Here is a 15,409-nt window from a genome sequence, read left to right on the forward strand (position 1 = left end):
TCGTTGTTGCAACAGTAGAAACTTAAAGACCTACTTCACCGGTTGGAATATGAAGGTGTATTGAACTCGGAGATCCTATTTAGTATAAATGTGCAAAAAAAATTAAATCGGATCATCCTAGCCAGAGAAAAGGCAGAAAGAGTGTTTTATGGTCTCACTGTCTAACCCTACAGTTTCCTTACTGTGACATCACAGTAAGGGTTAGGATTAACAGGACAGCTGGGCCAAGGGAAGACTAAGGGAAGACTGAGGGAAGAAAAACCTAGTTCATTATATTATAATAGTTATTTTATAATGATAGAATGCTGGTTCCGTATGGGGGAAGTATTCCTTTAAGGGTGAGGGGAAATAGGTGAGAAACCTGGACTCAAAAGAGACATTTTTTAGAAGGTTGAAACAATAGAACGTTGCAATTTATTCTGTGTTTGACTGTTTCTTTGGTAGTCATGACTCTACTATTCAATATACTGTAATTATATGTCACTCCAAGTAGAAACCAACTCTCCAATATTCGGGTTTATCGTAACAAAAATAGCACACTATCATTATCTACCATAAAAGACCAGACAATCCCAGACAACGAGATTATCTGCTCATCTCTACAGACTTTTCAGATGGGATAAAAAAAAAGTGCTTCCCCAGCATAGAAGCTGAGTACATTTAGCAAGAGTTTTAGTAGATGCAGAGTTTTTCCATTGCAAGTGTAAGGAGAAGTTGGTTGCTGAAACAGTAAATTCATCACACATGCCTGCCAGCTCTGCTGACATCAAAAGGGAATTTGTTGGCGTCGGTCCTCATTTTAAGTATTATGAATTCAACTCTTTCAAGAGCCTTATTAGATTATTTTAACGAAGTAGGTGTTGAAGGTTAGCGTAATGGCGATGACACAAGCTTGGCTGCAACAGGCCAGAGACATACTGTATATATATATATACTCTTTCATCTTCTGACATCGTCAATGCTACACCGGAGATAAGATAAAGGAGGAGGGAGATGGGGGGGAAAAAATGAGGTGTACGGGACTATTTTTTCTCCTCTCCCTCCTCTCATAACTGACTGTGGGTTTTCCCCTTGGTGCGTTGATGGCTTAATACCAGCCGGCCTCTCAGTGAGTGAGTGAGGGGGTTAGAGGGGTGTGCAGAGCGGGGAGAAGAGCAGGCGTCAGCTGTAGTGTGGCGCTGGTCAGAGGTGAAGCCAGCTAATGGACAGTGCTCATCCATCATGAGGCTGTGTAGGCCTGTCAGGGGCCCGGGGAGGGGAGCCTGTCAGGGGCCCTGGCTGCCCAGTGACACGGGCTGTCTGCGCCGCGCGGCAAAAAAGCATCTCCTGAAACACGGCTTGAAGGACAAGGGAACCTGACACCCGCAGAGCGCAGTCAAATCCTTGTTTCAGAAGGGGAACGTCATGCAGTGTGTGGGAGGATAGAATGGTGCTGTGTCGAGGCACCTGTTTTTACAATACAATCCACATTAAACATCTGAAAATTGTAGGAATGGTGTTATCTTCCATTGCCTTTCCTCCTCGCCTCCCGGTCAGCTTCATGTGAAGAGGCAGGCTGAGGGTCAACATAATCGGGGCCTGTGCTTTCTCTTTATGTCTGCCACCCACCCCACCACCCTACCACCCTCTCTGTGTTACTCTTAACAGCATATACTTACATATCTCTCCCCCCCCCCCCCCCCTCTCTCTCCTCCGCAGACATACTTCAATGATAACATCCTGACGCTGATTCGGACGCTGGTCACAGGGGGGGCCACGCCGGAGCTGGAGGCCCTGTTGGCGGAGGAGAACGCTCTTCGAGGGGGCTACAGCACGCCGCAGACCCTGGCCAACCGAGACAGGTGTCGTGTGGCCCAGCTAGCCCTCTACGACGGGCCCTTTGCAGACTTGGGGGTAAGTGGATGTTTTTTAAACGGAGATGACACGTTTTGGCACCACCCAAGCAGCGCACATCTGCTACCACCTACGCTACCGCCGCGCTCCTTAATCCGATATGAAGAACAGCGATCACGCAAAGCAGGCCTGTAGTGGTAGGTAGAGAGGGGAAGAAAGGGCTTATAAGAGAACAATGGAACACAACCATAGGCATTTCTAAGTTTGATTGGTTCCGACCTTGTTTTTTTACAGGTTTTTGTTTATGTAAAACAGAACTCTTGACACTGATGTTAATTAGTTTTTCTTGGATGAATTGTGGCATTATATTAAAGGGATAGATCAGTCTTTTTTTAAGAGGGGTTGTATGAGATACTTATGCATAGTTCGTCTACTACCTTATTGAGATGCTGTCTGTGCAGTTATTTCAAGGAGTTTGGAAGAGACTTTGCTTTAGCTTCAGCCTTGTACTGTTTCAGAGGGGGCCAGCAGAAAAAATATATATTAAAAAAAAACATACTTCACACACTTCCTCTTCAAAAATACTGAATTATCCATTTAAAACATTGCTGATTGTTACAGTCTGCATTGCCAACTGCTAGAATTTTCAACGCAACTTTACAGATAATGACATGAACTGCCATTGATCCAGACCATTGGGCCTGACCCCACCACTCACTCACTCACTCACTCACTCACTCACTCACTCACTCACTCACTCACTCACTCACTCACTCACTCACTCACTCACGGTGTCTTGTGTTCTGTTGTTCATCAGGACGGCGGCTGCTACGGGGATTTATTCTGTAAAGCATTGAAGACGTACAACATGCTGTGCTTCGGAATCTACAGATTAAGAGACGCTCATCTCGGGCAACCCAGCCCGTGTACAAAACGGTACCATTTCTACCTTTTTGATTTTGTGTTGAAAACATATTTAGATACAATTAAACAATTAGAGACTTGGTTACTTCATTTAGAAACAAGTACAACACAAATACCAAGTTATATACAATAACTTAGACAGACTAAATTGAATATAAACATTATGAAATAATTAAGATATTAACCCTAATGTAGTTATAACCTATACAATGAAATACATTAGTGCAAATTAAGCAGACATAGCTCCAAGCTGTACAGTAAGGCACAGATTTATTTTTGAATATTAAACAGAATGAATCAGGTCAAGTTAAATAGATCTATATGTCTTTATCTAAACACATTATTCATGTGATAAACATGGCGATATTACAGCCTCCAGTTAATTATTATTTTATATTATAATCCATACATATACAATATGATTCATGTATTGTTCCTCATGGTCTAAATCTGTAATATGTAAAAGGACTATCCAGTACATTGTGGTATAATTCATTTTTTACATTTACATTTTTTTCTTCTTAACTTAGACATTTAAATCCATACAACAATCTAATACCAATTATTCTTTGTACATTTAGTCCTTAAATACAAACTGTAATAATAATATCTTCTTAGACTTTCAATTAATTTATTTCTTACATGTCTGCATCACTGCGCCTTGAAAGGTTGCAGTGATGAAGTACACTCAATAAATGCCTTTCTTTTTTTGAAGTATCTGTCATTTTCGCCACAAAAAAAAAAATACTTGAAAATGTAAACCTTTCCTAACATGTTTTTTTCTCTTTTTCAGGTATGTGATCACGAACCCACCCTATGAGTTTGAGCTCGTGCCCACAGACCTTATCTTCTGCCTCATGCAGTTTGACCACAACGCAGGCCAGTCCCGGACGAGCTTGTCCCACAGTTCCCACTCCTCCCATTCCTCAAGCAAAAAGAGCTCCTCCGTCCACTCCATCCCGCCCTCCAACCGGCAGAACCGCAGCAGCAAGACAAGGGAGGCCCGCAGCGACAAACAGAAGTACGTGCACTCACATAGAATAATGGAGCCTGCATGTTTAGTGTGTATTAAAACCAGTATATTATAGGTGTGTGTTTGTGTGCAGACTGTGTGTAATGTGTGTGTGTGTTTGTTTGTGTGATTTGTGCTCCATGCCCGAGTGTATGTATGTGTGTTTCTTTTCATGATCATCTGCATGTGGACTTCACTCTCACGTCACAGCAATCATAACATAACATGACATAAACAAATTTGAAAACCTCCCCCTGTGGACATCTGGGCTCATTAATTATAGTCAAAGACTGACAAGATGCCCACATTTGTTCCTCCAAATGAAGTCTGTAGCTTTGTAAACAGTAAAAACCACTTGGCACAACCACTGTGATTGTAAACACACATGCAGTAGAGGCCACAATGTCTGATACAATGTCCTTAAGGTAGATGAAGTGATTCTGGAGGACGCTTGTTGTCGAAATAACTTTTTGTCAAAATCAGCGAATCTGCACTGTGTGTGCGCTGACAAAAAATATGGTATAAATACACAGCCTAGGCTCTGTAAACTGTTATGTAAACAAAGGGGCCCACCGTAGCCAACTTGTGTATTAACACCAGATTTTATTTTTAATGCACACACAGTAAGGACAGGTAGAGGATCGTGTGGAGATATTAGCTGATTTTGACAAAGTGATTTTGACAACAAGCACTCTCCAGAATCGCTGGCTGCACCTTCAATACAACACAACACAAATTCAGTATGTTGTATGCTGTGGTATCTGTCTTGATATTTAGTTGTTCTGTGTCGAACTCTTAATATTTGTGTAGTAAATGACTGTTGTTTGTGTGGATATCTGTGCACATTTATAGCGCACATGATCAGTACACCTCGATCATGGACGTAATGTATTTATTGTGATTTACCTACAGTAGTCGATATCGAGCTTAGATCACATTTGGCTAGCATTACTGATATGCTGTTTCTCATGAAATCATCCCTCATTACCATTGTTGATATTTTACCATTCATGGTGCATCTGTACTGCTTTATTGCATGTCCATGTTAGTAGCAGGTTCTTATTTCCTGTTCTGTTTATTTTTTAAGAAGTATAAGAGAACATCAAATTTGGTGAAATATTTTTGAATTAAATGTTATAAACTCCTTATTCTCCCCCCAAAAAATATACAGTTTGAATTTAATTTTAATTTCGGGAGAATAAAGTAATTGAATTTTTAAAAATCGTAACATATTCTAAAAGCATGCAGATTTGTTACGATCGTACTCAAGATATATAACACATAGAATGGTAGATGATAAGCCCTCAATACATCTTAAAATGAAGATGTATTTGATAAAGTCTAGATACTGCAATACCAATATGTAAGCCTTAGTTGGACTGGTAGTCATTTGTCAGTTGTGTATTGACTGTAAATACTACTTACTTACAGTAGATTACTTACCTCTCTTTTTGAAGTGCAACAAGGATGAATAGAATGGGCCAAGGTATGCAAGTTAACGATTCTGCATGTCTTAGCAAACCTTTACCCTGGGGTTCTCACTCATAACTATGTCCTCTGTGGATATTGTTATGACGAGGGGAGTTTTTTTTATTTTTTATCATCTTCTTCAGATGTTAAGCGAACCATGCCTCAGTTTAAGTTTTGCTTTCATTTTCTGGAAAGCAAAATGTCTGCTGCTGCTCCTGCCTCCTCCCTGCCATGATCAGGACCATCTCCGCATTGCATGAGGTTGAGACGAACCCCCCTCTCCCCTTCCCTCACTTTCTTTGTGCTTTTACCTGGGTTATTCACTTGATGCTATGACTTTTACTTTTTCCTCCAGACAAATCCTCTTTCACATTGGTTTCTTTCCATCATTGATCATGCCTTTTTTTTCAACTTGAAATGGTTTGCATTGTGTGAGAGATCTGTGTGTTTGCACATCTTCCCTCCTATTGAATGTAGCAGACTTTACTGTGTCTTATTTATGAGTACAGTTGGTTACCAACATCAGCATAAAAAACATTGATTAAGAACATGTTGCCAGGCTGCACAAACCTATAGGTCATAGCTCATAGCTTACATGTAGGTCAGGCTGATTCAAATCCCCCTGACGCAGGCAATTGCTTACTTCTCCGGAAAAACTTTAAGAAAGTGTGTCCAGCCCTGTGCCATTCGGTCACACCAAAAAAGGGGGAGGTGTGACCAATTGAAAGCCTAAATTGAAGGGGGATAGGAGTCTGTAAGTTTTTCTCCTCGTAGCCCCTGTGCACCTGATATGGTGGTTTGAGGCGACATCACCGAGTTCACGGTATCAGCATGCACACTCTGGAGAGAGATGGCAGACATCTTGCTTCACCTCAGGCACAATTCTACACATCAAATGCGTGTGCTGTAACACACAGCCCCGCAGCCTTAAGCTTGCTGACACATACGCACACACACACAGAGGCTCAAACGAATACATCTCCACACACACGCAAACCTACATGTACGTGAATACACACACACACACACACACACACACACACACACACACACACACACACACACACACACGGTTTGCTCCACATAGCAAAGTTTAAATTTTATATTACAGCTTCCCCCAAAAGGAAGTGACATCTTGAATGGCATTGCAGATGCCTGTGAAGTGCTGGGGGAGAGTTTACAAACTTCTGACAGCTGCCATACACCCTTCCCTTTCCTTACACGGCGCTAGGAAACACTGCTCTCACTGCATCCTTTAACATGAAGAGATTCTCTCCAAAATGACATTTCCAAATCTTTCAAATCTCTTCTCTCTCATAATGACTGTTGGCATGAGAGTAAAGCTTACTGTGAAATGAGAATGTTTAGTACTATAATGTGTAAGGTATTAGTTTAGATATTAGCTTATGAGAGTTTGGCCTCCACTCCAAGATCATTTGTCTGGGTTTTCACTGTTTCTAGCAACAGTACTATATAATGACGTGATGTGATGATTGCACAAATTTGAAAGCTGGAGGGCCATGTTTATTTGTCCCAAATGGCTAATGCAGTTTAGGGGAAATAGACTAGCTAGAAAGCATGAGGATGTTACAACTTATGTTTTAACTTCAGAACCTAAGTTTACCCAAATAATGATTTTTTTTGTGTAATCTAAAAACACATTTACTTTTTAAAATTAAATCTGTTCCATTACACATTTAATTAGAATTATTATTATATTACTCTTTACTTCCACAGCTGTACTTGCTTTAACAAAGCCTCCATGACAACCCCACAACATTCAAATTTGCTCAATGTGCACCAGAACACAAACCTAAAATGGACCCCACGATTTGACGCTATAGTCAGTCACAACAGAACGCCATGCAAATCCATCACTTAAACTGAGGCAGTATGGTTGCAGTAAGTCATCCCATGTTGTGTACTTCAGCCAAGCTAACTCTGTGTTCTCTTCTCCCTCTCCTCTTCAGAAAAGAAATGGTTTACAGATGAACCAGAAAATGCCTACCCACGGAACATTCAGATCAAGCCCATGAGCACTCACATGGCCAACCAAGTCAACCAATACAAATCCACCAGTAGTCTGATTCCACCAATCAGAGAAGTTGAAGATGAATGCTGAACACACAGGGGGTTTTCTTGCTGACTCACCCAGACATCTGTGCGCTCTTCCAAAAAGAGATGGGAAGAGATTTACCCGTGGACGAATGGTAATAATAATGATGATGAGGATGATGACAAGGATGTTGAAGACTGACACATTTCTTTTCACTCATTCTTCTAAATCAAAGGGGGGGTTGGACAGGATAACCCAAACTGGAAGGGACCTCCTATGTGTATACCTTTAATGTTACTTCCATGCTCTTGGACATTGTTTTATTTATTAATGTATCCATAGTGATGTACATAATTGACAATCAAATAAGGATTGTACAGCCCCCTTCCCCCCCTAGCACTTTTTTGGAATTATTTTAAGAGTTGACAAGAAAAAAAAAAGAAAAGAAAAAGAGTACTTCCTGTAATTCTTTTGCAATATTTCACCTCTTCGTGTGACCAGACTCCATGGCTAAAAAGGTTGGCTGGTTCATCGGAGGATGAGGGTTGCAGCGATAAACAAAAACCGATCATATCATCTCCCAAAGATATCGCCCAGATGCGTCGCGTCAAGCTGGGTTCATCAACTTCACATCTCCTTTCTGCTTCTGTTCGATTTGCACTAAAACTCGAGAAGTTTTTTTTTGACAGAACAACTGGAACCATCAAAAAGACCCCTGAAAAAAGCAAATGGCTGCTCAGCTTTCGAAAAGCTTGATCTTAGGTTGTTCTACGTCATGTCATCGCTTAAGGTTTGCTTCGTACTCCACCGTTAAAATCGTCATGTTGAGTGAGAGCATTCCAGTCCCGCAGAACAAGATCATCTTGCAAAAAAAAAAAAAAAAAACAGTAGTCTAAAAAAACTCAGAGAACTGTGCAGTGTTGGTGTTTGCTGGCTGAAAGAGAACCCTGTATACCTACATGTCGTCTGCATATACGTTCGAATCACAAAGCCTGTGACTCTGTTTTGAAGCTCCTAATCGCATGATATGTGCCTGAGCCCCCTCAACGGATACAGTGTGGTTGCTTGATCAACCTGACTACACATCAGGATGAAAAAAACAACCTAGCCTGACCATCATGCGTTTCAGGAGCATTTTTACGTTTATGTACAAGTTGTGTGTGTGTGTGTCTGCGAGTGCATTGAGTAAGGGTGGATGCGTGTGTGTGTGTAAGCATTGCAGCCACTTGTCCTTCTGGTGTTGGCACTGATCAGTTCAGTGCTGTCATCTCCTCCATCAGCTTATATGTGATGGTGCACCTTGGAAGGAACAGCATGCAAGATGTTGGCTCTCAAAATGAAAGTCATGGTAGACAATAAACAGTAGGGGTGTCCAAAAAGGGTTTGGATCTACAAAAAAATATAAAATGTTGCACCCAAAAACCAAAAACCCCCAACTATGATTGAGCTAACACGAACAGCAGCTGCGTGAAACACCGTTGACTCAGAATTGGGATCACAAAAGAAGTGTGGTTATTTTTTCCGAATGTTATGTCTGTTACGAAAAGTTCATGTTGGAGGAAAGACATGCCACATATTGCATAAAAGTGGGCGTTAATGGGCCCTCCTCTGATCAGAGCAACTGCCTGGCACGGGGTTGGCACAGAGGCAGTAAAGAGCTTGGATGTTCTCTGTCGCCAATCCAGATGTCACACGCCTAGAAAAAAAACTCTCAGGAGTTAAGCTGCCTTGTTCGATCCCCTGACTTTGGGGAATTTTGCTCAAACATAGTTGGGTGCATAATGCAACAAATGCCACAGACTGCTAAGAAGGACACTGGAGAGGAACCAGTGTTCTTTAGGCTAGCCTGTGCGCAACATGAGAGAGTGTATTTTGCTCATTTCCTGGGCACCGATAGATCCAAAACCCTGCTGCGCTCGTGACGGAGGACTGAGGTGATAGCCTTGTACTCCCAATACACACACCTTAGGCGAATAGGAAGTTGGATTTATACATTTCAACATAATTATTTTGTATCCATGAACATTATCAATTTATACTTATTTTTCTAGACAAGAAATATGTGAGAAGAACTACGGGACATAAAAAAAAGACTCAAATAATATCTTTAATCACAACTACATATCAAAGATTTTGTGTTTGACTATATCACCATTCATTTCACATTGTACTAAAATATTTAAGTTTTATCCCCCTGCCCCCTCTTCAAGAAACTGCATCAATTTGGAGCTGATGAAGCTTAGACTAGCTTGCATTTTTGAAACACCATCTTCAGCCTGGCAGCTCAGCTCTGTTGAGGGCTTGTAGAAACAAACAACGCTCATTCTCTTTAAGTTGCAGGTCAGTTACTAAGCATTGCTAGCTGCAAACATGCAGATGGACAGATAAGTGTAAAAGAATTAGGTACTGGGGGGGTAAATGTTGGGTTTAGACAGAGAGGTAATAATAATAAGAGGTTCACAGAGTCACTCCCTCTGTGTGCAGGTCAGTACTGAGTGACCTTCATTAGATGTGTTTGGCCTAAATTAGGTCCCTAGTGTGGAGGTAGAGTGTGTATACTACAGCACAGTGTGCTGCCGTTTTCCCACAAAATACGATTTCAAATATGACATGGAGACGCTGCCTGTTTGTTGCAGTGGTCCTCCTCTATAGGCTGTAAAGAAAAATAAATTCTAAAAAAAATAAATAATTAACTTTGGAATATTATAAGAAGATACTATTGTGCTAAATATGTTTGTGTAAATTCATTAAACCCATTATGTAGACCACATTTCAATTTCAAACTAAATGATCTGAGCTTCAATGTACGTCTATTGGCTGTGTTGCAATTATACTGAAGCCTCATACACATTGTCCTGAAGTGAACTTTTGAACTGTGATTACATCGTTGTCACACTTTGTAGCAACTAGATTTCTTTTCAGAAAAATATGTGAGTAAAATGTATGTATAATTGGATTGTTAATGGCACATGCTAGCCTGAACAATAAGGAACTATTCATATTTGATAATGGCAATGACTCATTATACATAGAATCGACACACTGATTGTTATGTTAAAAAATAAATATAATATAAATATGTTTCTTGAACATGAAAGATCCTGGATTCTAGTAGGAATGCGGAGACTTCAAGTAGGAAAAGTCGGGCGGAATTCGACCTGTTTTATCAGCCATCACAAAGATGGAAGGAAGCACCAATTCAGCAAAGGTTATCAAAAGAGAGAAAATCCTTAATTTTCCTGTTTTTATTGCTTTGTGTTATTACAGGGTTTACATTCCATTTTGTCAGCGTGTCATCTGTCACAATCTATCACAACTGCTTCTTATTTGTTTACACAGTATTATTGAGGTACTTAACAATAGCATTGTTCAGAGAGAGAAAGAACGGTACATGCTGCAAACTGGCATTAACATAACATCACAATGTAATGCAACATTTGTTTTCAATACACTTGATGACTGTGCTTTTTTTTTTCTACCCGAACCCTCATTGTGCGACTCATTCGGGCTGGCATTATTTACAACACTGGACTGATATGTCTCTCCTTCCTATACACCTTGTCATATGTCTCTATTAGATGTTTTAGGTCTTTGCATTGTATACCTCTAAAAGTTTTTTTTTAGAGTGTTTTTTTTGAAGTGCCATGATGAGTTTAGTTGAGCAGCAAGCATCCTTCAGTCATTCAGGGACACAGGCTCGCTTTGAGCGGGGCTGCGTCTCAAGTCTTTTTCCACTGTGAGAATGGTGTCTTGTACTGACATGGAGAACATCCAAGCCATCATTGCCTCCATGCCAGTACAGTGCCAGGCAGTACAGAAGGGTCAAGAGGAGGGCCCATACCAAGTCCCACTGATGCGAAAAGTGGCATAGAGGTGGCTTGGGGGCTACTGGGGATGAAGGCCAGGAGCCCCCAGGCATTTGAACCGTGCTTTTGGTCTTTGCCATGTGCGCGGTTACAGGTTATCAGGTTGTAGTGTAGTTAGATATGGATGACTGAAAGATGCACATAGAGGCCCATGTCTGTAACATCAGACGTGTTTTTTTGTCCACTGAACAAATCAAAGACTATGATGCGTCATATGTTACTATGTTGCATTATTTTTTTGCTGTAAAGGAAGGATATAGTAACTTATTTGCTGGGAATTGTACGAGATATAATAGAACATATAATACTTACGGGGACGGGAGGTGGGTCTCAAGTCTTAATAATACATTAAAATTGCATTCAGCAATTTTTTATGTTTTTTTTTTTTTTTAAAGAAACGTTTCAACTTTTGTTATTTTTTCTTTGGCTGCCTATCAGTTTTTCAGGACAGGGAATTCAGGACATTGCTCTTGCTTATCACAAATAGGATTTGTTGGCACATCATCATTGCAGCAAACAGGAGTTCGACATAGCAGTCTAATTAGTTTGGATGTGTTCTAGATATGACAGATAAATGGATTATTTGATGGTGCTGAGTTGATCTACCTGACTCTGTCAAATATAATCTGCTGATAAATATACTGTCTTGTACAAAAAGTTTGTACATAGATTGTACATGGTTTCTTTTTGTATTTTCTCAAATTAAAATGGATGTATTTGTGTTCTAAAACAATGAAAGTCTCCTCTCTTTATTATTCCAACTTCAACCAAAATAAATCAGCTGTGCTTAATGTCCAAATTATCATATGCTACCTACAGTACATTGGACATTATGATAACATAATAAGGATGAGTTAGCTATGTTGTTCCCTTAGAAAGGTTTGGGTTACTCATCGAATAGCTAAGGGGTACACAGCTGTGTTTTACTTTCAAACAAAGGTCCAGGTAAAAGACTATAGTCAGGAACATACTGTAAACGTATAACCAAAATGTTACTGAATGTTTGGTAAAGTATAGGTGGGCTTCAGAAGCCTATAGTAGGCCTTTGGTACAAGGGAGAGGTAAAGATCTGAGTAGCCTACTTTTTCCACCACTTCAATACTTTGCAGTGCTATAGACAGGTACTTTAAAATGGCAATGGACTGGCTGCCTGACCTTGACTATCACCAGGGGGGAAGCCTGGGCTAAACGTATATAGTATTTTTACCAATTCCCCACCCTGAGGAGGGGTCTGTGACCTCGCTGGTCCAAGTCGCACCGCCAATCGGCTTATCCATTGAGCCCTGCATTAGTCTTGATTTACGATAGCTGACATGCTATTAGCTGCTCCATCACTTTCACCTGTCAGACTGTCAATCAACAGGGATCCACAATGATGGGTGGGGATAGCATTGGAATAGCATTCTGTCCACACCGGCTCATATATCTCCATGGCGACAGTGAAAGTGGATCAGCAAAGGACATCATACCAGGTATCTCGCTGTGCTGGCATGTCGGAACTAGACTACTGAATGTTTGTGCATCGCATGAGGATGTGTAGCATCTTAATGTGGATTGGCTTTAGAGTTATAGTTATTCCCATGGCCAAATGATATATGTAGAAAGTAATCCTGGAGCTTGAACATGTCTAAGCAAAGCCCTGGACTGTGATAAGCTTGTCATTAAACAGTTGCCAAAGTTAAAAGGTATTTTTAACCTTTATGTAACGCAGCAATTTTTCCATCTCGAAATAATCTTGCTTCTAGATGCACTGCACTAAACACTGTGTCGCCTGTGTCAAGGGTATACTGAGATGAGATATGTCCTGAGAATGCTTGAAACATCATGAGCAGCACCAATTCGGAGGTGTTATGATGACTTCTCAGATATCAACCCCACTCCTTTTTTCATAGTGGACATCTCGTAAGTCTCTGGGCCCTCCTCCTCCTCCACCTCATCCACGCTCCCCCAGCTGAAGTGTGCAATTTCACACTCCAACGTCAAACAGTCGGTCAGAAGGAGAATGTATGACCCACCCTGGCATTTGTCCTCATTTCTCTCTCAAATGTGCAAACACTATTACCCTTGGGTTATCTTAAGTGGTGTGGTGAAGATTTTTTGCAGCCCCTCTCCTCCTCTCCCAGCCAGACACACACACAACCATCAAAACACGACAGTAGGCGGCAGGGACGGAGCGCGGGGGTAAAAGACAGAGGGGGGGAGAGAACAGCGATGGAAACGGAGCAGATGTTTGTGTGGCTGTTGATTTGTGGCCTGATAAGGGTGCTACACAAGGCAGCTGGAATTGATGGCTTGTTAGTGAGGACGGGGCCCCTCTGTGAGTTGTTTTCAAAATGATTGATTTACAATAAAGTGGCTCCGGGTGTGTGCATGCAGCCAGAACTGATGCAGATCGATCCCACTGAAATTGATTGATCAGCCATTTAGCTTGGCAGTGTGTTTACCGAACGAAAAAACGAAAGAAAAAAAAAACGGGCAGTGCAGGACTCTCCTCTAGGCAACCCATCATCCCCCGCCCCTCCCTATAAAGCAAGGGAGAAATGCCATCTCTGGGCCACTCTCTTTGCTGTGGCAGTGGCAGCAACAAAAAAACAAGCCCATATCAAAATATGAACCATAAAAAAACGTAATCATACAGTGAGAAACACTGGCATAAACGTTTACGATTGTGTACTTTATTTCGCTATCAACTTGTCCTTCTGCGACTTGGAGATACTGTGCCTTTTAAAACAAATGACTTACGCGCTCGGTCTATGCAAGCGGAGGAATACTGTTTGCCTTATCGCGGTGTCACATTGAGACCTTCGGGGGGAGAGGCGTAGAAATAACTAATAACCGTGAATTTCCGTAAACAATCCAGCTCGTTCTCAGTCATACTTAAAGGTGACACAACAACAACTGTTACCTGTTTTTAGTATTGGTGAGATGACTATCATACATAATGTAGAATGGTCCTCAAGTCTTAAAGTGCCTCGTCCTATAGCAATTTTTCCAAACACTGCATACCACAAGGGTCTCCGTGTGCATTTTTTAAAATGAGTTGTATTGACGGATATAGTGCAAAGACAATGTTTATCATGTGACCCCTGTGACTTTACCTCACTTCCTCCCCGCCAAAACAAAGCTCTCAGCCACTCACCTAAGGACCTGAATCACCTGTCCTCAGACACATCATCCTGTTATTTGGATAATTGCCAACAAGGGCAAGCTTTTTGTCCCATTCTCCGGGCAGCACGCAGTGGAACCATCATGTTCCTTATTAACAATTTTACACACTTGGTCGCAGCGAGAGGGTGTCAGAATGCCAATAATATTTACCGTCTGCTGTGCGGGCTATTCAGGGGAGGCTGAGTGTTGCTGATTGCCCTGACAGAAGCTGACAGCACCCTGAACCTGAGAACCCTGCAAATCGACTCACGCCAGAGTGTCTTCTCCAGCAGGGTGTGTGTGTGCCTGTGGCCGTGAAAGCAGGTGATGGAGCACAACACTGTTTATGTGTCTGTGCCTCAAACACAAACAAAGGCAATCTGTCTCTTCATCTCTAAACACACTCTTGGTTGATAGATGATCGCATAGCCTCAAAGATTATGCCACAAAAAACAGACCCTTTCTAGAAGATTAAGAAGAAGCATTTTATTTTTTTATGTATATTTTAGACATATATTTAAAAGTGGATTGTCGACAAAATCACATGGTAACACTTTACAATAAGGTATGTTTCATGGACATAATACTTTCCATGTGGGAGATAGCGACCCTAACCCTAACCCTACAGGAAATTAATGGAATTCAAAGTAAATAGCCCACAAATGGACAAATGCACAAATCTGGGTGTGAAAAGCACCCCTCCTCAAAATCTATTAATCTTCATCCCAGAATCAAATCCTTTGGTGGGTATAGTCGTATGACTGATGCTAATTGGTGGGGTAAGTTTCATGGTCGTAATACTTTCCATGTGGGAGATCGCGACCCTAACTCTAACCCTGGGCTATTTACATTGACCTCCACTCATTACTTGTAGGGCTAGGGTTGGCTAGGGTCGCTATCTCCCACTAGGAAAGTCTTACATATACGAAACTTACCCCACCTATTAGTATCAGCCCTACAACTATAACCACCAAAGGATTTGATTATAGGATGAAGAGAAATAGTTTTTGATAGCCCTAACCCTAACCCTAACCCTGGGCTATTTACCTTGACCTCCACTCATTTCCTGAAGTGCTAGTGTTACTAGAATTATTAAAACCC

At 41.2% G+C, this 15,409-nt stretch overlaps 1 protein-coding gene across 1 annotated transcript in view; it reads left to right on the forward strand.

Moving 5' to 3' along the window:
- Window positions 1-7,361, forward strand: part of LOC307257150 (calcium-activated potassium channel subunit alpha-1a) — a gene marked incomplete at both ends in the record, with an annotated part of 133,070 nt that extends 125,709 nt beyond the window's left edge. The window contains 5 exons of the mRNA XM_080036293.1: window positions 1,699-1,893; window positions 2,651-2,769; window positions 3,551-3,778; window positions 5,227-5,255; window positions 7,210-7,361. Of these exons, the coding sequence (XP_079892419.1) occupies window positions 1,699-1,893; window positions 2,651-2,769; window positions 3,551-3,778; window positions 5,227-5,255; window positions 7,210-7,361 (723 nt within the window). The remainder of the gene's footprint in view (window positions 1-1,698; window positions 1,894-2,650; window positions 2,770-3,550; window positions 3,779-5,226; window positions 5,256-7,209) is intronic.
- Between the last annotated feature and the right edge of the window lie 8,048 nt (window positions 7,362-15,409).

The sequence above is a fragment of the Ammodytes marinus genome (genome assembly GCF_949987685.1).
Source record: "Ammodytes marinus genome assembly, chromosome: 11".
In the NCBI taxonomy this organism is placed as follows: Eukaryota; Metazoa; Chordata; class Actinopteri; order Uranoscopiformes; family Ammodytidae; genus Ammodytes; species Ammodytes marinus.